The sequence below is a fragment of the Cavia porcellus genome, unplaced genomic scaffold (genome assembly GCF_034190915.1).
Source record: "Cavia porcellus strain 051 isolate PalLab524CR breed Dunkin Hartley unplaced genomic scaffold, mCavPor4.1 scaffold_12, whole genome shotgun sequence".
Lineage (NCBI taxonomy): Eukaryota > Metazoa > Chordata > Mammalia > Rodentia > Caviidae > Cavia > Cavia porcellus.
The window spans coordinates 63233886-63261880 of record NW_026947495.1 but is presented as its reverse complement, the minus strand read 5'-3'; the positions used below and the strand labels follow the sequence as shown (position 1 = coordinate 63261880).

At 33.0% G+C, this 27995-nt stretch overlaps 1 protein-coding gene across 5 annotated transcripts in view; it reads left to right on the top strand.

Annotated features, from left to right (window-relative positions):
- Lnpk (lunapark, ER junction formation factor) overlaps positions 1–27995 on the top strand; it is a 79169-nt gene that overhangs the window by 23439 nt on the left and 27735 nt on the right. For all 5 annotated transcript variants that reach the window (XR_010050880.1, XR_010050879.1, XM_063259335.1 and 2 more), the window contains exons 5-8: positions 2740–2798; positions 17478–17518; positions 25027–25110; positions 25193–25244. Coding sequence is in view for 3 of the 5 variants with exons in the window: in XM_063259335.1 (XP_063115405.1) it covers positions 2740–2798; positions 17478–17518; positions 25027–25110; positions 25193–25244 (236 nt within the window). In the remaining 2 variants the exon portion in view is untranslated. The remainder of the gene's footprint in view (positions 1–2739; positions 2799–17477; positions 17519–25026; positions 25111–25192; positions 25245–27995) is intronic.

Sequence of the window (27995 nt, the reverse complement as noted above, 5' to 3'; positions counted from 1 at the left end):
TTTTATTGCTGTTGGCTGTCTACTTTTCCCCTCCGATTCAGTTGTCTGCCTCACTTGGTGATCTCCTTCATGCTGCTGTTCCTGGAACCATGGTTTTGTTTTTTTTTTTTTCTTTTTCTTTTTGTTTTTTAAAAATCTCTCTCTAGTACGTCCTTCAGTATTCTTTGTGGAGTTGGTTTGGTGGTCATGAATTCCTTCAGTTGTTCTTTGTCATGGAAGTATCTTGTTTCTCCATTAATTTTGAAAGATGGTTTTGTAGAGTATGTCAATCTGGGTTGGAAATTGTTGTCTTTCAGGAGTTGAAATACTTTACTCCAAGCTCTTCTTGATTTGATGGTTTGTGTTGAGAAGTTTGTTGTGGTTCTGATCGATTTTCCTTTATAGGTGATGTGTTTCTTTTCTCTAACAGCTTTTAATATTCTGTTCTTGTGTGCTGAATTTCTGGGATCTTGATTATTATATGTCTGGGTGTAGATCTATTTTGGTTATAGCTGGTTAGAGTTCTGTGTGCCTCATTTATCTGAATATCATTTCTTTTTTCTAATGCTTGGAAAATATTCTTCAATTATTTCTGTAAACAGCTTTTGTATTTCATTTATGTTTATCCCTGCTTCTTTCACATTTTTTATTCTTAAGTTATCGATCCTCTTGTCATCTTCTAAGTCTTTGTATTGTTACTTCCTGGTTCCTTGTTATTTTTAAGAGATCTTTTCTCTCGCAATCGCAAGCTGCAATCCTGCCTTCAAGGTTTGATAGTCTATCTTTAGTTTCTTTCAAGTGGTTTTGCCAGCTTTCAATGGAGATTTTAATTTCTTAGATATTTCTTTGAATTTGTTTCATGTATTCTAAATTTCTCTTGTATTGTTCATTCATGATTTCCCTCATTTTCCTATGCACCTCTATTTTTTTAATGTGTCTTTAGAGATGCTTGTAATTCTTTTATTATGCTTTTTCATTTCTTCTTTTACCTGAGATTGTGTTTCTGTTCTGCTTTCTTTTGTAACTTCATGAAGTTGTCTCTTTACTTCAGTTGCCATCACATCATAAACTTCAGGTTATACGACTCCAATCTCTTCCATGTTTTCATCTCCTGAACTTGCTGTGATTGAGTTGGAGTCCAGGGACTGCCTTTTGCTTCTTCATCTTGACAGTTTCTTGAGTTCTTCCAAACAAGCAGGTAGTGGGGTACCAAGCACTTCCCACAATAGTTACAATTACTCCAGAGCATGACTGGTTCTCTTGGGTTCTCCTGGCCAGTCCTGGCCAGTACTGGCTATGGATATCCAGTGGTGGCCACTTGGATGCAGTGGTACAGGGCTAGCTACTGCCTCCCTGGTGAGCTGGTTTCCTGTGGGCAATGTTTCCTAATGGCTGCTGGAGTGTGCAGAGCATGGGGTCAGGGCTAGCTGCTGCCTGCCTCCTGAGCTGGTTACCTCCATACTGTCAAGTCTGTCATATATCCTTGGGTACAGAGACTAACATTGGTTACATTGGTTAGAGAGTGCTACACAAAGATCTGAGTAAGAAATCACTGGTGACCCCCATGCAAACTTGACATCCCAAAAGAGCAATACTATTTCCAAGTGAAGAACTAATTTTTATATTAAAGTATCAATTTATATTCAGCAACAATGTATTTTTGTTTAAAGTACGAATAATATTTGAATATTCCGCTATGTTTTATGGAGGAAGAAATATTTTGTTATATTTACATTTGAGAGATAACCTTGAAAGTTTGTGATTAGGATTATTTCTTGAATTTCTTTTAATTCAATAGCATTTTATGTCTTACTAATACATGGCTTAAAGAATTTTTTTCATAAACTGCAAGAGTAAATAAGGACCAAAATATACAGTAAATATTGCAAAATGGGAAGAAAATGTTCAAAAGCAAAGAAGAGCTAGGGTAGAGAAAGAGGGTAAGGAAGGAAGGGAAAAGAAAAAAATGATTATAAAAAAGGATAAAATGGAAACAAAGCTTTATAAATAGGGAGGGGAAGATGAGTTAAAAGGTGGAGAAGGGATTGTTAAAAAAAGAGAAATCAAAATATATTGTGTATGTGTATAAATTCTCTATGATGAATATGATCATTATGTATATCTAAAATGTACTAATAAACATAATAAAAAAGAATTATTTGCATAATAATTTTAAAGGGAGATATGTAGCTGAATTTTTTTGTCAAATATTTATGTGAAGGTAAGGTTTGTTTTGTTTTACTTCCCAGACAAATTATTGAATAGAGAAGATTCCTTCCACTGTTAAATAGTAGGGGAGGAATAGCAATTTATATTCGTATAATGCTGTTACCTTTGTAAAAGAAAAACATGCTTTCCCTTCATGCATGGAAGTAGATAAAATTTTTTGGAATTGATAGTTACTTAGGAGGTATTCTTTAACAGTTTTCAATCTTTTAAGGGTTTCATGGACCCCTGCACCTTTGAAATTGATGAAAGCAATGATTTCTCTAGAGAAATGTGCTCATGTACAACAGCGACAGTTCTGCAATTCAGGAGACCCTCCAGAAGGTCCATGGATTTTAGGTTGAGAACTCCTTTTTTTAAGCTCAGTCTTATAATATTCTCTGATAGAAAGTAGTGCTTTTAAAATTTCATTATATAAAGGGAAACGGTATACCTAACTTTAATTGGAAATATATATTTATTTTCATATTATATGGCTTCTAATGAACCTGTTCTAATGATGGTTTTTGTTTCTGACTTTTGCTTCTATTTTAGCATCTGGAGCATAAGAACAGTGCTTATTTTCTTCTTTTCCAAGAGAACAGAAAGAAATAGTAAGTTTAAGTTCCAAATTTTTATAAATGTATTTTAAAGTATTTTAAATATGCTTGTTTATAAGGCAGATTGTGAAATGGTATATTGTAATAACTATACTAAATATTGAAACATGGTTCACTACGCCTGTGTTAAAAAATGTAAAGGAAAAGGAAGTTTTCTTACTTATATACATTAACTATATAATGTGATTTATATGCGATCCAAGGTGATTCTTCTTTACTCAGTGTAGCCCAGGCAAGCCAAGAGTGTAAGAAAGATTATGATTGATTAAAATAGTTACATATTTGTGTTTTTTTTTTTTTTTTTTTTTTTTTTTTTATCTTTTTCGTTTTTATCGGTACCAGGGATCGAACTCACGACTGCCTGCTAGCAAGGCAGGCGCTTATGCCGCTGAGCTAAATCCCCAGCCCCTTGTGTTTTTTTTCTTAGTAAGTTTTTTTTTTTTTTTTAAAGGCAAGGTCTTCTTATGCAGTCCAGCCTTGCCTGGACTCACTCTGTAACCCAGGCTGGCCTCAGACTTGCTTGCGATCCATTTGCTTCATCCTCTAGAGCACTAGGAATTACAAGTGTGGGCCACTATGCCTGGCTATTAATTCTTTTTTAAAAACAAGACATTTTAAAAAAAATAAAGCTATTTTTATTTATTTCTTTGTTTTTGCAGTGCTGGGGATAAATTCAGACAAATTTTATTAGATCTTTGTAGAAAACATACTATGCCGAGTAAAATACAGCACACATAATTTGACTTATTCTATTAATTGTACCAGTCTTTTTATTTTTAATTTTATTTAGAGAAAGATTAAACAAAACAGAAAGTGGGTAGAAATAATACTTATGTTCAGAGAAAAAAATAAACAGTAAGAAATCACTAGATAATGGTTACATACTTACAAGTAGTTGTTCAAGATATAAAAGTGGAACATATAAAGTGGGAATTCAAACAGCGAGACTGCAACAGTTCTGTTCAACTATCTAACAAAAACTTAGTAATATGGTTGTCAGTCCTATACACTTAAACATACGTGCAGTTATCCATATCTTCATTTATGTTGGGATTAAACAAACTAAAGCAGGCTAAAGTCATTCTGAACAAAGAATAATAGTATTGCTGGATTTCACATCATGACATTCCAGGATCAGCACTGGGTACTGTAGTGTCTTTTTTTTTTTTTTTTTTTTAATTTTATTTAAAGAAAGACTAAACAAAACAGAAAATGGGTAGAAATAATACATACTTTCAAAGAAAAAAAATAAACAGTAAGAAATCACTAGTTGATGATTACAGATTGTCCTCTTACAAATAGTTATTCAGGATACTAAAGCGGAGCATATAAAGTGGGGATTCAAACAGTGAGACTGCAACCAGTTCTGTTCAACTATCCAACAAAAACTTAAAAATATGGTTATCAATCCTGTACACTTAAACATAAATGCAGTTACCCATATCTTTAATTATGTTGAGATTGAACAAACCCAAGCAGGCTAATACCACTCTGAACAAAGAATATTGCTGGGTTTCACATTATGACACTCCAGGTACTTTAGTGTCTCTTTTTCTTCAAAGTATCTGTTCATTTCATCAAGTGTTATAAGATCAGCTCTCATAAACTGTGTATAGATCCTATACATGCATGAGTCTTAACATGTATTTCTATCCTTTCTATATTAAAGGGAGAAACAAAATAAGCAAGACAAAACAAAACATATTCCTATAAACACATGAAATGAAAAAGACATAAGACCGTTGTATAAGGAGTTCTACCATGTTTCCTGTGTTGTCTCTTGTTATCTTCAATAGAATTGGCTATATCATCAGACACAGTATAATTGAATATACCAGTACATAACAGTATTAACAAGAACAGAACTTTGTATATAGTATAAAACTTCAAAAGCAGGCAGTTATCAAACCTGAGTGTGTATTGTAGAGTCTTGTCATCTTTAGTGTAGTTGCCTATATCTCAGACTTGAAACTATCAATCACATCAGTTTTGAATAAAATCTGTTGATACCAAACAGCAATCAAACAAACCAGATTTAACTAAGTTCAGTCATGATAAAGCAGTATAAGTCATACAGGGCTCCAGATTAAGATAATAGGAAATTAAAAATGATTACTGTGCTATATCCTGATGTTTTTGGGATGGGTGTCTGTGCCCTCAAATCTAATGCACGTAGACAAACTGGGACAGAATAAAATCTATCAAAAAAAAAAAAAAGAGTAAAATCTATCTAAGCAGAGTGGTGCGAGTAATGTGGGTTTTAAATCCTGATAAACTATTAACAATATCTTCTGCCATCCTTTTAAAGACTCTCCCTCCCCTTTCACTTCCCCAGGGTGCATTGTGCATTTTTGGGTCTGACCAAGATCCTTAGTTTTAAATGGGGCGGGGCAACCTGCTATTTACCTAAGTGGTTCCAAACCTTCTCTCTCCTGGACTTGATCTCTAATTGTATTCCTTTACCTATTAAAGCCTGTCTTTCCAACCTATCCACAAATACTGGTCTAGTTGCCCCTATTACTCTCTGGTTCTCTTGTCACTTAGAGCATTGTTTTCTCATATTTGATTTTCAGTCCATGTACTCTTTTTCATGTTTTAATTATATTTCCTATAAATAGCATCTCGGTGGACCCTACCTCCTGATCTACTCCACGTGTGGTTCTTTTTTTTGTTTGTTTGTTTTTAAATTTAGTGTATCAAGGCCATCTGTATTAGAGATTATAACCAACCCTCTCTGCCTTGTTTCTGTTATACTCTTTTTTTGCCATCAGTTGTCTGCTTATCTTCTTCATTCTGTTTTCTGCTCCATTCATTGAGGCTTCTCTGCCACTGTTTCTGGAATCCTAGTACTTTTCTCTTCTCTCTCTCTAGAATGTCCTGCAGTATTCTCTGTAGAGTTGGATTGGTGGTTGTGAATTTCCCAAGTTCCTCTTTGTCTTGGAAGCATCTTGTTTCTCTGTTAATTTCTAGAGACAGTTTAGCAGTGTATATCCATCTGGACTGGAGGTTGTTTTCTTGCAGGGCTTGGAATATTTCGCTTTAGGCTCTTCTTGACTTGATGGTTTGTGTCGAGAAGTCTGCCGTTATTCTGATGGGCCTTCCTTTATAGGTTATCTGTTTCTTGTCTCTAACAGCTTTTAATATTCTGTTCTTATATTGAATTTCTGGGATCTTGATTATTTTATGCCTGGGTGTAGCTCTGTTTTGGTTGTAGGTGGCTGAAGTTCTGTATGCCTCATACATCAGAATATCATTTCCTTTTCCTATGTTTGGGAAGTTTTCCTTAATTATTTTTGTGACTACCCTTTGTATTTACCTTTGCTTCTTCATTCACATTCTTTATTCTCAAGTTGTAAATCCTCTTGTTGTCTTCTAGCCTTTGTATTGTTACTGCTTGTTTCCTTGTTATTTTTAAAAAGTTTTACCTTTGATAATCCCACATTGTAAAACTGTCCTCCAGTTTGGGTAATCTATCCTTAGTTTCTTTCAAGCAGATTTGCCATCTTTCCATAGAATTTTTAATTTCCTGGTAATCTCTTTGAATCTGCTTCATGTATTCTATATTTTGTTTATATTCTTCATCAAATGGTTCTCTCCTTTGTTTGAGTTCCTCCCTTTCTCCATCTGTGTCATCTTTAGGGTGCTTAGCATCTCTTTTATTAATCTTCTTATATCTTGCTTTACTTGGCTAAATATTTTCCTTTTGAATTTGTCTATGAGGTCTTGAAGATATCTCTTTATGTCCACTCATGCTATGTCTGATATTGCATGTTTGCTGTTCTGATTCTCCTTTGTATTTACCTGTCTTGGGTCAGTGTTCTTAGGGTTGGGACCTGGGGACTTTCTGTTGTTGCTTCCTCTTCCCATCTTTTTTTTTTTTTTTTTTTCTTCCAGGAGGCCCCAGTTTCTTTCTTTCTTTGTTACAATTCTTCTGAAGCATGTTGGCTAGGTGGTCCTTCCCACTGCAGTGTGCTAATGATTGCAGACAGGGGCAGCATCTGCTCCCCTCTCCCCTCTGGATCAGTCAAACTGCTGCTGACCTTAATTTCTTCTTGGGGCGAGAGAATTCATCTCCCTCTGTTCGGGGCTTCCCACACTGTATTATGTTGAATTCTCAGTTGACTATCTCAGGGAGCCTCTGTAGCCAGCTGTTACCTATCTGCCATCTTTGCTCCGCCCCCTACCAGTTTTTTTAACCTTATTGGCCCTTTGTCTTTTGTTTCAATTGAAATATGCAAATTATGACAAAGTTTGAGTAGGTATTTATCCTATATATATGCAAGTTTAAATGATTTTTTAGATGTTTAAAATATGTATTATATAACTAGAGATGTACATGTTTTATTTTAAATGAACTTCCCATATGATCTTTTTCTTGTTTCAATTTTTCAGTGTTTAAAAATAGACTAAATTGTATGAGTTCACATAAATCTGTCACCCAGTTACTTACGCATAGCCAAATTTGTTTCATTTTTATCTTCATCTACTTCCTCACTGTCTGCATTGTTTTGTATGTTAGATAAATTTATCCACAACAGACTATTTAGAAATATATACACAATGTGCTGTTGTACTTAGAAAACAATTCTTAATATAATAAAATATTAAATTTCCAATTTCCTGCTAAGTGTCATTTGCTTATTAAATGGTTCTTTGATTCAGGATTCAAATAAGTATATGTTTGTACAAATATATGACTTTCAAACTGTCCTCGTCCCTCATGACCTTTCTTTAGCCATATTAGGGTCTGTGGGATAGCTCAGATAGCCATTTCTTTGCATGTACCCTTAATTCTTTTATCTGCTTTTCCCATCCTATGTATCTGACCAACTCTACCCTATTTTAAAACATTCATTTTTTTTTTTTTTTTTTTGTCTTTTTCTTTTTTAATCGGTACTGGGGATTGAACTCAGGACTGCCTGCTTGCAAGGCAGGCGCTTATGCCGCTGAGCTAAATCCCCAGCCCCGACTCTACCCTATTTTAAATATATGCCTGATCCATGGCTGGTAAACACTATTTAAATACATTTAAATTGTCTAATCTTATGAGAGCAGCTAAATTTGTTAAAGAAAAATGCTGCCTAGACTTTTACATATGACTACAAATACCAAATTTACATTCAGTTCTTGTATATAAATGGTCCTATTATAGTTCCCTAATAAACTTACTCTTTTCTCGTTAAAAGCATTATTGATACTGAGTATTCCCTTAAATCATTAATACCTGTTTCACCAGCATAAACAAAACAGCCACATAAAAAAATTACAAATAAACCAGTAACTTCTACAAAATATACCTATTTATTCTTAACTCATAGTCTTACTTTATACAGAAAATAGATGTAAATAGATGAGAGCTATCTTTGGTACCAAATGTTTGATGTTAATTTTGAAGTATATATTTTTTTCATGCTCTTCTAGAAGATGCCTTGACTCTACCTATAGCTAATATTCGTTTAAACTCTGGATTCTAGGACACTGACCATCTGAAGAACTCCTTTTGCAGTTATCTTCTCTTTGCATCTGTTCCTATTGGCTTACTCCCTACTGACATGTAATCCTGCCTCATTACAACCACAGAAAGGGCTGGTGACCTACCCTGACCTATTCCTTTTATGCTATTCCCCATTTCTCTTTTTCAAATTCTTAAAAACTTTGTCTACAGTTGGTATCTCTTTTCCCTGTCTCATTTCTTCTCAATCTACTTTACTTGGGTTTTTATTTCTACCACTTTTGATGTGCAGTGGCTTTATTTCAAGGTCACTAATGATCTGTTTTGCTGCATGCCTTTTGTTCAAGCCAGTTTTTCTCTTTTCTTAATCAACTTGATGTTTTTTTCTTTTTTCTTTTTTTTTTTTTGGTACTAGAGATCGAGCTCACGATCTCATACTTGCCAGGCAGGCACTTAAACCACTGGGTTAAATCCCCCGCCCTCCAATTTGATTTCTTAATAGTGTTTGAATTAATTTATTTATCTACTCTTTCTTGAAATGTTTGTATCATTAAGCCTCTTTGACAACATTTCACTGTTTTAGTTTTATTTGTACCTTCTCTACTAGACTCTGCCGTGACTTTTTCCTTTTGATGATTTAGATTTGTGTTGTTCAACAGAACCTTCAATGATATAAAAATAATCTATATTTACTGTCAGTATGGTATCTCCTAGTTATTTGGGGCGGTGAGACTGTGGCTGATGAAACTGAAGAACTGGATTTTAAGTTAACTGATTAATTAATTTATTTATTGGTACCAGAAATCAAACTCAGGACCTTGTGCTTGCCAGGCAGGCACTTGTGCCACTAAGTGATATTCCCAGCCCCTGAATTTTAAATTTAACTTAGTTTAAATTTAAATTTTCACATGTGACTAATGGCCTTGATGTTGGATGATACATCTGGGGGTGCTATTATTCGCCCCCACAGATTTAAATACAGTATCTTTTTTTTTGTTAATGACTCTCAAGCCTAAATTCCTGGTTTAGATTCTTCCCATCAACTGCAGATATGTATATCTAATTCTGTAATTGACATTTCCACTCAGGAGTCCAGTAAGCACCTCATGCTTAACATGACCCAAACAGAGTTTGTTTCTCTCTTTTATTCGTTTTCCCCCATACCTTCTCATCTCTGTCTTCCCCATATCAGAAAGTATGTGTATGCTATACAGCTAATTGTTAATGTCTATATTCGACATGGTTCTCTAGAGAAACAAAATCAATGGAAGACATCTGTCTGTTTATCTAGCATCTGTTTGTCTGTCTGTTTGTCTGTCTGTCTGCAGTTAACAAGCTGGCAACTCAGGAGAGCTAATATTTTAGTTCCAATCTTATTCTGAGAACCAATGGTATAAATTCTGGTATGAAAGCTAGTAGGTTCAAAACCCAGAAGAGATTGTTTCAGTTTGACTCAAAAGAGACAAAGAGATGGCTATTGCAACTCAAGGCAGTTAAGTATGAGGAGTTTTTTTTTTTTTTTTTACTTGCAGGAGGATCAGCCTTTTTGTTCTATTCAATTGAGAAGATTTGTGTTACTTATTAGGGTGGGCAATCTGCTTTACTCTAGTTTATCAGTTCAAACGTTATTTTTCACCTCAAAACACCCTCACAGAAATAGGGATTTGTATATGACCAAATATCTGGATAACCTATAGCCCAGTCAAACAAATGTAAAATTATCATAAGACTTAAAATCTGGAAATCATTCTTTATTCGTTCATATCCATTTACTTATTCATATATTCATATTATTTTTTATTTTAAAAAGCCAAGCAGAAAAAAGAATAGAAGTGATACAAAGTTTTTTTTTTAAAGTAGGAAATTAATTCTAGTTAATATATTGCATATTGTTATCTTAGAGTAGTTGTGCAGGTTTCAAGATCTAGACACAAAAAGTGATCAAACAATGGCAGCACAAACTGTTTTTGATGAACTAACAGAGATTAGTAGTATAGTTATCTATCTTCATACATATATACGTTTATATATGTATACCTACATACACACAATCTTTTCCTTTCTTCCTTTTCTCCTTTCCCCTATCCCAGTTGTTTTTTCTTTTGAGCTCTTTCTTTCTTTTCATTATTATAATATCTATTGTACATTTTGGATCTTACTACTCTTTCAGTTTTTTATTATTATTTTTTTTACATTAGGGAGATAATACAATATTTATAAATGAATTTGATTTATTTCACTTATGAGTATCATACTACTCTTTCACATAGAGTCTGCCATACATGTATGCATCAGGAAAAGAAAAACTTGAATTTTAATACTAAATATTTTTTATACTAAATTTATTGAGACACCGTAAGATTAATGCAAATTACCTTTGGTGTCTACGATTATAAGAGGTGCTCAAAGTGATAGCCATTAGCTTCCAGACATTTATTAGTATGGTGAACTGCTGAAGTGTGTATACATTTTTTAGTGCATTCTAGTTTATAAACCTTATTTGAATTACTTTGTATCACCTTTACCTTGAAATTGCCTTAAATCTGACCAATTCTCTCCTTATCTGTTACTGTTCTAATTTGTCATTATCATCTCTTGCTTCCATTACTCCATTGTCTTTTTAAAAATTTGTCTGTCTTTAAGCTATACATTTATTTTTTGTTTGTTTGTTTGGTTTTTTTTTTTGTCTTTTTCCTTTTTTTTTTATCGGTACCAGGGATCAAACTCACGACTGCCTGCTTGCAAGGCAGGCGCTTATGCCGCTGAGCTAAATCCCCAGTCCCTATACATTTATTTTTTAAAAAAAGTTTATTAATATATGTTCATAGAACATGTTTATACTCCTTGTGTAGTTGATACATGTGTATACATCTTAATTCCTTTTATCATCCCCTCTTCCTTTCTCTGATCTCTTGATTCCCTTCCCATTGGAGAAAGATGTATCTCCTTTCTTTTTATTAATCTGTCTTTCATTTTGCACTTTAGAGTTTCTTATATAAGGGAAACCATGAGATATTTAAGCTTATGTATCTTATTTTACTTAGCATTATGGTCTCAAGGTACATCCATTTTCCTACAGATGACTCCTTTTATCTTTCTGTCTGGCAGAGTAGTACTCCTTTGTGTATAAATTCTATATATTCTGACTCTTCTATTGAAAGATATATAGATTGTGTCAGAGATTCAGCTATGTGAATTCTGCTGCTATAAACATGGGTATACATGATTATTGCAATAACGATGTCTTGTCTCATTTGTGTAAAATTTTCTAATTGCTTCCTTTTGTAACCAGAATAAAATCTGAATTCTTACTCTTTCTGTTTTTTGTCCTTTTCTCTGACTTAATCTTCCACTCTTTTTTTTTTTTTTTAAATTTTATTTCAGCCGCACTGGCCATCTTTTTGTCCAGATTCTCAGAAACTCAGTTCCCTAATTTGTAAAGTGGGGTCAGAAATGTTTGCTTTAAAGGGTTGTTATTAGTATTAAATCTAGCTGTATGTGAAAGTATGTAAAAATTGCAAAGTGTTACAGAAGTGTGAGTTGATTGTACTGATTCTTATTCTTTTTGTTGTTGTTGTTGTTGATACTGGGATCAGACTCATGACTTTTTGCTTGCCAGGCAGGAGCTAGGCTACTGAGCTGTATGTCTGGCCCTGTACTGATTATTCTTTTTCTTTTTCTTTTTTTGTATCGAGGATCGAACTCACGACCTCGCGCTTGCCAGGCAGTCACTTAAGCCACTGAGCTAAATCCCCAGCCCCTGATTCTTCTTTTTCCAGTCTTTATTCTTGTGTGTTTTTTTTTTTCTTGCTTTAAATGAGTTAGTACCCAGCATAATATTTGCTTCAAGTGGAAATAATAGGCATTTTTACTCACTATATGTGTTCTGGTTTTAAAAAATGAATTTTTTAAGCAACTTAAAGAAATTAATCTTAGAATATTGTTTTCAGTGAAATTTAATGACATATTAGATGGCATCAGGAAGTAGTTTAAAATAAATATACTCTTCCACTTCCAGGAATAACAAAATAGTAAAAGACATACTGTAAAAACTTTATTTTTAAAAGGGTCCTTATTAGTATATATTAAGGAAATTACAGTGTATGAGTATTTTAAATTATAAATAGTAAATCCAGATGTGGCGATTATATAAAAGAAGTTTTGTTTGCTTTTACACCCCCTGAAGTTATTTATTTTTTTTTTTGCTTTAAAATTTTATTTCAGAGTCTTTTATTTTTAAAATTTTACTAACACACTTAAATAGGTATTACATATATACTTAAAATAGATTTTATAAAAGATTGTCTTGTAATCTTCCCCTTTCTAAAAACATACAGTCAGGTATACAACCTATATGTTTTTAATCATGAAGTTATTAGTCATGTCCTTGCTTCTTGTTCTGTATTAGTTTTAGTTCAAATTGGCCCTAGTATAGATTAAAGCAGGGGTTTGCAAATTCCAGCCTGTGAACCAAGTTCTACCCACTACTGTGTTCAGCTTGTAAAAATATTTTTTATAATTTTAATATCACTGAAAAGAATCATATATAGTTAAGTTCTTAGAAAATTTAGATTTAAGTTCTTACTGAAACACATTTATGTGTTGTCTCTGACTGCTTTCATTCTGTAATGGCAGAGTTCCATGGTTGTCTAATACTGTATGTGACATTCTCATCACATCAGACTGCTAGAGGACAGATCACATCTCATTTCAGACTATTCTGCCATAAATCACAGTGATGCAGTTATAGCTTGACAGCATTTTAAGTGCTGTGTGTATTGTTTTATTGTGACAATTTTATTTTTATTATCAGTGCATACTCATTATGTAAAAACAAGAAAAATAGACTTTGAAGAAAGGTAGACTTACACTTTAGAACACCATGGAACATGGATTATTTTGTTATCAAAATGCAAGGCATTTAAGCTGTGCTAAAAGAATACAATATATATTGATGTTACAGTATTAAGTACTCATCAATATATTGATGTTACTGTATTAAGTACTCTGTGATATTCCCAATTCACAGAAAAGCAATGGTCATAAAGTTATAAAACTTAAACCAGCTGTGAGCCAGACACTGTAGTATGTGCCTGGAATCCCAGCTGTCAGAGGCTGAGGCAGGATGATCCTTGCAAGTTTGAGATCAACCTGTGCTACAAAATGAGGCAGGAAGATCCTTGCAAGTTTGAGACCAACCCGTGCTACTACTATGTCCTGAGACCCTGTCTCAGAGAGACAAAAAGCAAAACAAAACAAAGAAAAACAAATAGACAAACAAAACATCACAACCAGGTGTGGATGCTTGTAATTCCAGAACTAAGGAACCTGAGGCAGGAGGATCACCAAGAATTTGAGTCCAGCCTGGGGCTACATAGTGAGGTCAAGATCAGTTTGAACGATGTAATGAGACCCAGACCCAAGGAGGGGAAGGGGGAAGAAAAGAAAAGAAAAATTAAAATGGAATGTCTCATCATTGCAGAATTTCTTCATAAAAATAAAAAACAAAAATGAGGTTTCAGCCAAAGTAGCAGTCTAAGTAGTTTGTGACACAAAGGCATTTACCAATGGTGAGTTAATTAAATTGTGTTGAGTTACAGCAGCAGAAGAAATGTGCTGTGAGAAAAGCCTTTCAGCAAAAACAATTGCTTGGAGAATTAAGAAAATTTAAAGCAGCATAGTCAATTTAAAATGAGGCAAAAAATTTCAGGATTATCTTTAGTCTCGACTATGTGTCTTGCTCACTTGTAATTTTTTGAGGAGTCACTTCTGATCTTGCAGTGTCTGTAGAATTATTGACTGTAAAACTTGTATGTGGAATAAGTTTTAGGTGAGATTATTTTCCAAGAAATTCAGAAGATACTAATTTAGTTAACCTGAAGTGGAATCTGGATGTGTTAGAAATACTGATTATGTGCGATAGGATAACCAAGACTTCAAGGCCATCTGAGCTATATAGTGAGTTCAGGAACAACCTGAGCTACACAGGGAGACCCTGTCTCAAAAACATTAAACAGACCGACAAACACTGTTTTAAAAATATGCATGAAGGGAAAAAAAGGCCTAACTGTATACATTTACAAATCTCATGAAAGTATAATGTATTTAAGTTCTGTGTTTATTCACTATGTTACTCAACCATGGGTACTTTGCAAACTATGTTATCGTCTTGTTGGATCAGAAGTTCATTTACTATCATAGACATTACATTTTCAGGTAAATTTTTTTTTTATCAGAAATAGAAGTTAAATGTCTTGACTTGTTTTACCACACAGAAGTTTGTAAATAAGAAGAACCACTTTCAAATACTATGTTTGAATATTGACTGGCTTGGGAAATTAGCTTTTGGTGCATATTCACATTGGATACTGGATCTTAGTGAATGTAGCCTAAGATTGCAAGGCACAGTTACGTGTACCTGCAGAACAGTGTGCTAAAGTCATTTACGAAACAAATGCCATTGCAAGACAAAACTAATTTAAAAAATATTATGAAAAGTTAAAACAAGAACTGGACACATTTTCAAAGCTCCTGAAAGTAATGTATTTAAGTTCGGTGTTATTTATTGTATTACTCAATAGCACATACGTGGAATTTTCATTCCCATGTATTTTTGTATCATCAGATGCATTATCTGAGCTCAAATTACAACTCGAGTGATATTTTTCCTATCTTAATTTGAGTGTAAAGGAATTGTCATTATTTCTAAAATTATTTAGAATAATTTCTAATTATATGTATAATTGAGTGTCTTCTAATCTTTGATTGGAAGTGATTAAACTTGAACTAAAATGACATGCTAAAATGCACATGTCAAAAAATATAGTAGACTTCTATAATATTTTCTAGAATCAAACAGACTTATAAATGCCTTCTAAATGATGACTATGTTCATTAAAGTCATAGGTTCATATAAAATCTTATTATAGAGCAACATTAAGAGATAAACTGTTTTTATTCTTGAGACAGTATTTTGTCTGCCTTGAACTTACTGTGTAGCCCAGACTGGTCTCTAACTCCCTGTGATCCTCCTGCCTCAGCCTCCTGAGTGGTGGGGTTACAGAAGTGTGCCATCACAAACACCTCTAAATAAATATTTGCAATCAATTATAATGATAGAGAATAGTAGCTTTGAACCTCAGTTATGTGAAAAGTTATTTGTTCTCCAATTCCAATTAATGAGATCTATATTATAAAAAGTTGAACTAAATATTATATTTTAATGTTTTCAATAAAATGTTTGTGGAAGCTTTTTTTAACAGACTTAATTTTACTTTTTGTCTCATAGAGCCTAAAATATACGATATGAATATTTGAGAGAAAGTGCTGCTATGTGGATTAAAGGGTAGATGTTTGCCTTAGTCTTTAATTTAAAAAATTCTCTTTAATGGTATCATTTTTTTAAAGTAGTAAATATATTGAGGCATGAAAAAGTACCTAATATTTTAGAAACAAAATTATATGGTAAAATCATCTTTTTATAAGTGGGTGTTCTTTGAATTTTTATATGCATAATATACTTTGACTTAAATATTCAGTGTTTTGCTAGTTAGAGTTTCAGTGAAGAAGCAGTAATATTACTTACATATTTAATTAAAATATAGGAACAAAATTTTAAATCTTCTGATAAAATGTTTAATTCAGGTCAATTCTTTTTATACAGTGTAATATTTCTATTTGTACTAGTTAAATGTTTCTAGAGAAAAACTGGAAACCTAAATAAATTTGTAAAGTGGAAGTTGATATTCTTAATTAATAGCCTTAGAAATAATTCTTTGTGTTCTATCAAGTCCTCCTGAATAAGCAGGTAAATCTTAGGAAAGTTATTATTATTCCTTTCCAAGTCCCTCCTCCAGTGTAATAATGAAGACTTTTTCAGTACTCAGTACCTGGAATGTTGACTAACATTATTAAATGTTTTCTATCCTTTTTTTTTTTTTTGGTACCGGGGATCGAACCCACGACTTGGTGTTTGCCAAGCAGGCACTTTTGCCGCTGAGCTAAACCCCTGGCCCCTCTATCCTTTTTTTTTTTTTTTTTTTTAAATGAACAAAGAATAACATTTTTAATACCAATGTATAAAGAGAAATTTGGTGTTAATTTTAGAAATTAATGAGAATGGAGTGTTCAGGGAGAAATATTAGGACTATTTAATATATGTGAATACATTCAGCTTTAAATTTGAAATATGTTTTATGCTATGTGTCTTAGTTATTTAATCTTTTTTGCTGAGACAAAAAATCCAACACTCAAAGTTAATATAGGAAAGGTTTGTTTTGGCTCACAGTTTATAGAGGTTTCAATTCGTAATTGCTTGGCTTCAAGGCAGAATGGCATGGCAGAGGGGCTTCTCAGAGGAAAAGCAATTCATAGCAGACAGATGGCAGGTAGACAGCAAGCAGCAAAGTCGCAATAGCAGCAACTGACAAGTGACACACAGCAATCCTCTTTTCCTTATAATCTATTTAGGTTCCCCAGCCTTTGGGCAGGTAGCACTGACACCCATGGTGAGGTAGCCTTATTCCTAGCAACACCGTGAATCAGTCACAACATGATATTCTTGATCCCAACATCATACCCCGTAGATCACCCACCTCTGAAACCTCAAAACATGAGGTTTTGAGAGAACGTCTAGATACAAACTGCAGCGCTACATAAAGTCCATTTCTAAGTGGCTTGTCATATATAACATAGTCAAAAATAAATGTATATAAATAAATAACAACATAGTGCACTCTCCTGTAATTATACTACCCTGGGAGGCTGAGGCAGGAGAATTAGAAATTTGAATCCTCCCTGGACAGTTTAGCAACTTAGTGAGATCTGTCTCAAAAAAAACTGGGGTGCAGCACATTGCAAAGGCCCTAGGTTCAATTCCCCCATGCTGAGAAGGGAAGAAAAGATGGAAACACATAAATATAAATAAATAATACTTACATATATATATATATATATATATATATATATATGTATAAAAGATTGAGATAATTTTGTCAAGTAAAAATTTTTTTGGGGGGTACCAGAGATTGAACTCATGACCTGACACTTGCCAGGCAGGCCCTTATGCCACTGAGCTAAATCCTCAGCACTGTCACTAAGAGTTTTTAGAGAAATCCTGAAATGAGAAAGTTTTCCTAATATATATCATTAGACATGATTCTTTTTCCTTAAATAAGTATCTTAATATCTGATTTAACTTTAATTTTAATCTTGTTTTGCAGATGAAGCATTGGATGACTTAAAATCCCAGAAGAAAAAAATAGTAAGTTAACTTTTACTTAATTTATATAAACTAAGTTAAGAACTGGATAATGTTTTTATACTATAACTTAATGACTTTCCAAGTAGCAAAAATACGCTTTTAGATCATATTTTAATGATGAAGTTAAATTATGAATATTTTTACTAGTTAATGATTATTGACAAGAAAAATAGTTTAGATGGACTTTTGAAAGTGTAAGAATCTGTGTCAGCCGGAATTAAATAAATTATTTTGGAGAATTAAATAAGGCAAAGAGTAAAACAATGGGTGCCTAGATTGTTTATTAGATTGTTCATTAGATATTATGGACAAAATATCTGCATATGTCAGTTCTTAGTATCTTGGTTACTTTTCTCTCATTGCTGAGACAATATACCTGATGCCTAAAATGAAGCAAGGAGAGCTTTATTTAGCTTACAGTTTTTGGAGGTTTCAGTCTATACTTTGCTGGTTCCAACACAGGGTGGCACAGGGTGGTTAAGGAGCAGCTGTTCATGTTGCAAATGACAAGAGCAAAAAGGGACAAAGGGAAAAGCATTGTATGCTGGCTACCTGCCCCTGGGTAGATGCAACTCTTTAACACTGCCAATCCCAGCACTAGACAACAAACGAATCACAAATGCTAGATTCAGCTGCCTCCCTGGCTACATGAGATTTTGAGGGGGACACCCAAATACATAACATCAAGAAGACTGGTTATAAGAGATAAATTCAACATTAAAAGCTGAAACAGGTGGGAAAGAGCAAATTTTTTTCCTCACCATCTTCCACTTTCTATCAGTTACACTGATGACATGGGTGTCTATATCAGACCAATTAGATACATCCTTTTGTACGTGCTGGAAAGAGGTTCAAGAATCAGAGGAAGGTATTTAATAGTGAATTGGTTTTGGTGCTTGACTTGATGATCTTATATTTTTAAAATATGACTGTTTTTAAAGTTTGAAAATAGTTTGCTGATAGTATTATCATGTTATTAAATCAAGTTTAATTGGTTCAAATGATCAGTGCATTTTTGTCTAGTGTGTAATAAGTTGTGTTTGTCTGCTTTTCATCATTTTGACAAAATACCTAGATAAGGAGGAAAGGTTTACATGGCTCGTAGTTTGACTGTGGTTGCTTAACCCTGTTGCTTTGGGCCTGCGGTGACACTGCTGTGCATCATGGGAACTTGTGGTTGCGGAGGTCTCTTTAACTCATGGCAGCTGAGAGGCAAAGAGAAAGAGGAAGAGACCGGGCTTCTAGCATTCTTTTCAAGGGTATATTTCTAGCAACCTAATTTCTTTTTCCTTGGCTCTGCCACCTGAAGGTATCTACTATCTGCAGAAGTTGGTAATTAAAGTTTAACAATTCAGATCCAAAGTATAGAACAAATAGTATTTATGTATGGAACCAGTGAAAATGGTGAATTAAGATTAATGTTTAAAGTTGTTCTGTGAGCTTCAGTACTTTAAGTGCCTGAAAAGTAAAGGAATTTTTTAATAATGAAGGATTCCTTATATATGTCTGTTTATTTGATACTTTTTCAGTGTTTTGTGAGGTATTTGTCAAAATTGCCTTGATAATTTTGATGTTTCTATATTAAAACAAAGAAGTATTTCATTATATCTTATTTATTTTTGCCATTGTGTACATTGTGGAACAACCAGAAATTTAAGCATAGAAATATGATTATTTCAGTGATGTAGGAGTTGTAGGTTGGTTGGCTTGCTGATGAGACAAAAAGAGATGCTGAGAGTAATGAGTTCCAAACCCTGCCAGTACCAAACTGAAAAGTAATGATTAAAATGTTCCCTTCTTAACTATGGTTTTGCTTTCCATAGTTTGTTGTATAATCAGCTGTGGTACAGAAATAATGAAATGAACCAGATGTGGTGATACATGCCTGTAGTCCCAGCTACTTGAAAGACTGAGGCAGAAGGACTGCTTGAGCCCATGAATTTGAGACCAGCCTGGGCAACGTACTGAGGTCCCTGTCTCAAAAACAAAGCCAAAAAATTTAATCAAAAATTCCAGAAATAAGCAATATATAAATTTTAAGTTCATTTTTATTATAGTATATTGTTGTGATCTTTAAATTTTATATTAGTTAATATTGTTTATTTGTTATTGTACCTAATTTGTAGAATAAACTATTACAGGTAATGAATTTGGTACTTTTTTTTAACATTTCAGGTATTCACTGGGGGTTTTGGGATATATCTCATGGATAAAAGGGGACTACTGGATAGGTTTGTTATATAATTTGAAATTTATAAAAGTATGATTTGTAGTGATGAATATGAATTACAAGGGGACTACCCTAGAAAAAAAAAGGACAAAACAAAACAACTCCATGAAGAACAAATAAAATCTTAAGGATGAGAAGCAGCATAATGTCAGTAATATCACATGACCAGAAAACAGATTCTTCAAGAATGTGTGATTGAAAAATATCTTGTAGGGGCTGGGGATTTAGCTCAGCGGCATAAGTGCCTGGCTTGCGAGCAGATAGTCGTGAGTTCGATCCCCGGTACCGATAAAAACGAAAAAGATAACAAACAAACAAACAAAAAAGCGAAAAATATCTTGTAGAGTAACAGTGCAGGCTTGAAAATTTCTGTGGAAGCCTAATTCTACAGTATATACTACTTCAGTTGCCCTTATGACATGAAAAATACTACATTTGATGACAGTTGGGAAATTCAGTTCAGTGGTCCATAACTGTGTATATCAGTATTACAGAATAGGTCATTTCTCTTGTGGCATGACTAAAGAAAATAAGTTGACTTTAACTTACTTGATTAATTAGAGAAAGTAATTTTTATTTGCTCGATTGTTATTGTGGATATAATACTGTGACTGTTGGAAGCTAGTCCTTGATTTTTATTGTTTAATCCCTTAACAGAACTGCTTTGTTGGAGTAGATTTACCCTTTGGAACAATGAGTGTTAAAGGTGAATTAGTAGGCAGGACAGTGCTGATGAGTGAGAGGCAAAAGAGGGATGTTATTTTTCAGCAACAGATAAACATAATCAAAATGACGTTGTTCACTGGTATTTAGGTTTAAATAATGGTTATCAATCCAGTTATGTATGTCTCATCCCTTCTCTTTGGTTAACAACATTAATACAAGTTCTATTTACTACTTGGTATTTTACTGAAGGCGATTTCCTTAGGGATTCATCTCTTTAAGCTGGATAGGTTCATAATGTAATTTGAAGTTTATAAAGGTGTAATTTGTAGTGATGAATATGAATTAGCAGTTGGTTAAAAAGTTACTTAGCAAACAAAATGAATAGCATCATGGTTTACATTATAAGAGCTAATGTAAGTATTTATTTACATTAGGAATTAATCTTTAGTCACCTAGAAATTCCCAAGTTTAGACCTGTGTATTTTGCCACTAAGTATTTTGTGGTTCTTTAAGTCCTTTTTGTTTTTAATTGTAATCATTGTATAATTGGTAGAATAATAAGATAATCCTTCTGCATTGATGTTTATTATTTTAAACATTTCTTATCCATCAATTCAACATCAAGACTTACCAAAATGCAGGACTCAAAATTATCTCTTTAAATGGCTTCTTAAAAATGTGGTGCTTTTTTCCAGAATAGTGTTTCTATTTGGTAATTCCTGACATTCTCAGGAAATTATGGTCTTCCAAATCCTAAGAAAAACCAGTTGAGAAGTTGGGAACATGGGAAAAAAATGTTACAATTCTCTGAGAATTAAATTAAAATTCTTTAATCAAATACAGATGTTAATAGATCAAAGGAATCTCTGTTACTTGAAAACAAGAGCAAGAAATACTGATGGGCTGAGCTACAGGTTAATGTCAACATTTCTGGGTACAGGCCATGAAGACTAGAAGTGGCACAGTCTGATTAGTGTGGCTCTTCTGGCCATGTTGTAAGCATGCCGTTATTGCTGTCTCTTATTAATGGCAAGTCATTCTTGCAAATAAAGTTTGTGTATAGTATAATTTAAATAAATCTTATGAATGATATCCCATGAAATAAGTTTTGGAAGCAAAAATAGGTCGATAAATTAATTGGTAATATCAGCATCTGTTTCTGTGTAGGGTTGTTAACTTTACTGGAAGTTTCAAATTACAGTTGTATGTTCAAATAATTGCTGATGTTTTCCAGTGTTTAAATATTCACGAGAGGCTAACCATTAACAGAAGAAATGTAGAAAAACAGAGTGTGAAATACCATTAGAAATCAGAAAGTGATATAAAATCTGAATTAATAAATTCATTAATTTGAACAGTAAATGAAAACTAGAGTAAGCAGACAGGGTTTTCATCAATATGGTAGGAGTTTATGTGATAGAATGTTTTGTTATACTCTGATTTGAGAATGTTTTTGGACTCACAGTAATGTGACTGAAAAATGGAAGAAGGTTTTCTATATCTGGCATATTTTTATGAAGTAAAGGTCACGTGTACCGGGGTTGAGTAATTTATGCTTTCTCTGTGGTAAAATTTTCATTTTTTTATTAGTGCATGTTCATAGTACCTCATTACAGTTATTGTGGGATTTTTGTTACATGTATATAATACATTTTAATTCCTAATTCTTTTTAGAATGGTAATGTCAGTATTAGATATTGATAGAATTAATGTTTCACAGTTTAAAAGATTACTTGGACATTTCTTATCCACCCACCATACCACTGCCTACCAGTGCCCTGTGCTGGAGATGTAGTCCAGGGCCTTTGCACTGAGCTATATCTTCAGCCCTTTAATTTTTTTTTTTTTTTAAAGTTTTGAGAGGTCTCACTAAATTGCTGAGTTGCCCAGGGTGGGTTCAAACCTCATGATCCTCCCTCATCAGTCTCCCAAAGTGCTGGGATTACAGGTGTGTAAAATTAGTGTTTTATTCTTTTAATATTTTCTATAATGAAATGACTATATCAGATAGAAATTACTTTTACGTGTTGTTGATTGTAACCTTGCCATAGCAGCACTTATTCATAATAAACAGGTGTTTTTGTTCTTTTAATTATTACTTAGAGACTATAATTTTCCTGTTTTTGGCTTCAGTTGCCTTGAACTCCTGGGCTCAAGGGGATTCTCCTGCTTCAGCTTTCTGAATAGCTGGAACTATAGGCATACTTCACCACACCTGATTATTTTATGTTTTTTAAATAAAAAAAACCCCATGAAACTTTTAGTAAAACCTTATCACAGAAAGATTCATTCTTTATAATTGCAGTGGTTATGTTTAAAATACATTATGAAAAATACAGGATATTAATGATTTAAGGAAGTCTCACAAATTCCAATTTTTAATTCTGAATTCTTGGATTAATAGGGTATTTAGAAACACTATTTCAACTCTGTTTGAATAATTGAAGTATCACTGAAAATTTTGTGTCAGTGTTTTATTCATGGTTGTGGACTCTTCCTCCTATATTCGTTAAGTTCTAGAATAGTACTATGAAGAAAGTGTTACTATATTTTTCTTAGGAGAGGAGACACTGAGGCTAACGACAGACTTAGTATTTCTAAGAATACAAGTAAGCTTTGAACCCACATTGCTGGAGATTGAACTTCACTAACTATATCCCCAATCCATGGACCCAGATCTCTACTGATTCTATAATTTCAAGCTCATGTTCTTTCCAGTGACTCTCTATTTAAAACAAACTATTCATTTAAAACATTATGTGGATAAATGTCTGAAGTAAGCTATTATGAGAATCTTTTTGTTAAGACATAACAGCAAAACAAAATGACATGGATTAGTATATTTTAATACTTTAAAAATGACTTTTATGTAAGATAAATAAATAAAACATAGGAACACACACAGGAATACTCACTGAATAATGTACCAGGAGTCCCAGTCATTTATTGAAGTAGCATTTTGGTTTTGAGTTTTATATATTATTTTAAAGGTTACAATTGTATTTACTCTTTTTAAACAAGTAGTTTTCATCTAGACTTCTGCTGTTGAAATCAGTAACCAGTAGCACTAGGTGACTATTTAAATTTACATTACTTAAAATGAAACAAAACTCAGTTTCTCAGTCATAAACAATATTTTAAGTATTTACTTATCATCTGTGTGTTAATGATTTCCATGATGGCAATATAGACCATCTTCATAATTATATAAAGTTCTGTTGCACAATACTGGTTTAAAACACCAAAAATCTAAGTTATAGCAATCAGAGATGCAGTTCTGTGGTATTCCATGTAGATTATGGTGATTTAGAGATATATCCTATTATACCCTTTCTCTACCTTGATTCCTAGTTTTTTCCAAACTCTGAAATTGCAAACATTTCTTTTTTACTAGACAATTCAACTTGTCTTGAGAATTTATCATAATTCTGAAATAATTAGGAAAATACTTTCGTTGCACTAAACTGAGGTTAATAAATCATTCATTTAAGCCCTTAGCTGCTTAAATGTTGAATTGAGTGTTTAATGAGGAATCTATTAACTACTATCGTGGCAACATATTTTTAGCTGTGTTTTAACTCAGAAATGTGCTCTGTATTACATTTTAAAATAAATGTCTTTTGGAATGAATATGACTTTTAATGAATCTAGTGGTCACTGAGAAGGAAAAGGTCCGCATTTTATCACATATATTAGGTATTTGTCATAACTATGACTGTCTTGTACTAAACTTCATTTTTTTCTGATGTTGGGCTGTTACTGCTAAAAGTCATACTTTATTGGTGATTATTTTAAAAATTAAACCCATGTATGAAGCTATAAAGTGGCTTGAGTACATGGTAAATAAAATGCTATTATAATGAAGCATTTTAATTATAGGCTCTAGTGTAAACTCAGAACTCAGTAAAATTTCTACTTAAATTCTGTGTTCAGTCTTCCTCTGAAGTTGCTTAAATCTAAGTTAAAAAAAAGGGTAGGCTGGGGAGGGCTTTAGCATTTAAAATCATTTGAGCAAATTCCATGTCTGTTTTCCCAGTTAGTGAGTTTTCACTGTATTTGCGGCAAGCTAATTGCTTCTGCTAATAAATAATCTAAAATCGATGCTGACAGCACTTAATTGGCACAGAGATTTTATTTTGTAAAGCTCTTGGCTAACGACCTTCTTTAAATTAATAGCATTAAGTGCTGTGAGGAAATAAATCTGAGGAATTGCCTGTCATTTGCTTGTCATGTCTAATAACTTCCAATAATGATGGCTGATAGATTTTTGCACATTCCATTATTGAAGTTGGTGCATGTAATTATTCTCCTCATTATATGTAAACAATTAGCAATATTTGGTATTTCCTTGCAGTAAAGCTGTTAAATACAAGTAACATATTAGAGGTTAGAAATGATTTTAAAATCTAGATTTTAATTATTTAATTGAAGGAAGTCTTTCATTCTGTCTTCATATATTTTGTGCTGCATTAAAAACAATACGAAGGAAGGCTTTTGCTTTCTTTAAGACTGATACTTGAATACTTTTTGAATCGGATTTAGAAAAGTAGATTTAGAAAAGTAATGTGTATATGTTTTAAAATATGACAGTTTGTGGAAATTTTGTTTCTAGCTTGAAGAAGTCATGGAAAAAGAAACTTACAAGACAGCTAAATTAATTCTTGAAAGATTTGATCCAGATTCGAAGAAAGCAAAGGTAAGACTGTAATGTTACTACCATTTTATTATGAACTACTTATTATGTTAGGCTGCTGTAGTAATGTTACTGTAATCAACAGGAGTTGGAGCCACCATCTGCTGGAGCAGCTGTAACTCCAAGACCTGGACAAGGTAAATAACTTTGTAGAAACTACTGCTGCTGCTGTTGGGAAGACCCATATTTACCCAAGTGAGTTCCCAAGTGTGTTGCTGGTGTGTAAAAACATATTTAGAATGCTTTTGTGTTAACTTATACTTTGTTATTTGATATATCATTTAGGGCAGATGGCAATGATTTTTATTTTAATTTTATGGGAATATGTTAATAAGTTCATTAATTGAATGTATAATTAAAATGTGAGGTTAGTTTTAATTTTTTGAAATGTATGTAATTTTACCAGTATTTTGTAAGATTCCTTTCGTCTCCAATATTAATAATAATAATCTCTTTAATATCTTATGAAAATTAATACATTTTATGATTATTTTACTTCATCAGTCTTGGAGATCAAACCCAGGGCCTTAACCACACTAACAAATGCTACCGCTAACTTGTGCTCCAGCTCTATGATTTATTCTTAAGGAATATGATAAAGTTCTGTCAAATACGAAGTTTCTGCCGGGGATTTGGCTCCGCAGCGTAAAGCACCTGCCTGGCAAGTGCGAGATCATGAGTATGATCCTCGATGCAAAAAAAAAAAAATTTCTTCTCAATAATTTTATTTAGGAAAAGAATACAACAATTTAGAGATGAGAAGAAAATAAAATTACTACTTGAAAAATACTTTTTTATTGGAGGGGTTGCATAAAACATACCCAAAATCAAATACAGATTTTTTTTCCACCCTATCTCAGTCTCCCTCCAAAATATGAAGCCCTTGCCTATAATCTCTTTAAATAACAACTCTATCTTTCCAGTTACACCAGCCAAAATCCTTCAGGTCATCAGTACCTTCTCTTGACTCTGTATCTAACCCAAGAGTAAGTTTTAGGTGTTCTATCTTCAAAACATATGCAGATTATGCTTAAATCACTTTAAACTAATGGCAGTGGGGAATTGGCAGAGATTATATTCAAATTTTTAAATAAATTTTTTAAAGAAAACTTTTCCAGTGTTACTAATCAAGATCCAAGCTACCTCCAGTGTTTGCCTATATGACTGCAATAGCTTCCTACTGGCCTCACTAATTCAAGAGTACTCTAGACATTCTCCATCATCCTGAGTCTGGACACTTACTGATTCTTCTGGAATGTCCTTCCCTGGAGACCTCCCCCCATGGCTCATACTTCTACTTTTTCCTGCTGATCAAATGTTACCTTGCCAGTGAGATCTTCACTGATAACTCCACTTAAAACTTCAGTCTGGTTGGCAATGCAGCTCAGTGGGAAAGTACTTAAATCTGCCCTCATTCTAGGCCTCCTTTATTTTCTTCAATCTAAAACTAATTTATTGTCTATCTCCCCCCCAACAGAGGGAGAGAAAGTTTTGTCTATTTTGTTCCTCAGGGCTTCTAAAGGACAGCAAAGATTTATGAAACATTTATTGGGATTGAAACATTGAAAACAAATTTAATTTCTCACCATCACTAGTATCTAGATTTCTTTATCCCACAGAAGCTATTCAGAAATTATATACTATGGCAAGTTCCATTTTTCATTTAAATTCAAATTTTATTACTTTTTAATCTAATGAGCAATATCCTTTAATCTATGATTGCTTTAGAAATAAAATACTAAACATTTAAGTAGAAATAAGTCTATTTAATGTGTGAATATACAGATACCTGTTTATTTAATCCTTCCTATATAGTAGCAACCCTGAAATAAATTCTCAATTTAAATTTTCTTCTTTGTTCTTTTCTCTAGAAACCAGTAATGGAATTTGTAAGGCTTTTGTTGGTATGTAGATCTTAGTACTTTTTAAGGTGTAACTTCCATTCTTGCAGCTCATGAGAATTATACACTGGTTTGAAAAGTTATGATGACATTTAGAACACTGAGAAGTAAATTTTTTTTAATGAATATTCAAAAGGCCATGGGTATTAAATAAGACATAGTTTTAGATTTTTTTGGTTGGCAAGCTATGTGGAATGAATTCCATCCACCCCAATCATCCTTAAGTAGGATTTTGGTTTATAGATGTATTAGCCTGTTCTTGTCTTTTTATAAAAATTGGTTGATAAAAGCTCATGTTATTATAAATTGTATTTATACTTGCAGTGAATTTTCTACTTTTCATAATTACTCAGTTTTTCTACAGTTTATACTTACTTTACTATAGACATTTTTTGGCCTATAGACCAAGTTTCTGTAATTTTTAAATAAGTTTTATATGTTGGGTACTTTTTCAAAAATAGTTTTCAGTTGAATCATAGATGCACAGAGTAAATGGTTGTGAAATAGGAGTTGTGGGGGCTGGGGATTTAGCTCAGCGGCATAAGCGCCTGCCTTGCGAGCAGGCAGTCGTGAGTTCGATCCCTGGTACCAATAAAAAGGAAAAAGACTAAAAAAAAAAAAAAAGGAGTTGTGGAAATGGGAACACCCTGGTCAGAGAGTACAAAGTTTCAGTAGTGTAGATAAATTGTAACTTCTAGAAATCTGATATATAGTGTGGTGACTGTATTTTGCAATACTATATTATACATGAAGTTAGAGAGAATAATAGATCATAAATGTTCTCACTGATATGGAAAAAAGGTAACCGTGAGATAATAGATGTATTAATTAGCTTGACTATAGTAATCACTTCAAAATATAAAAAAATACTTGGAGCAAAGGAAAATAATCTTGATAAATGTTTTTAAAATGTGATATTTTGCAGAAAGCTATTTATGTTGCTTAAAAATTTTGTGTTAAAAAGCAAACTTTTGTGATACCCTTAAT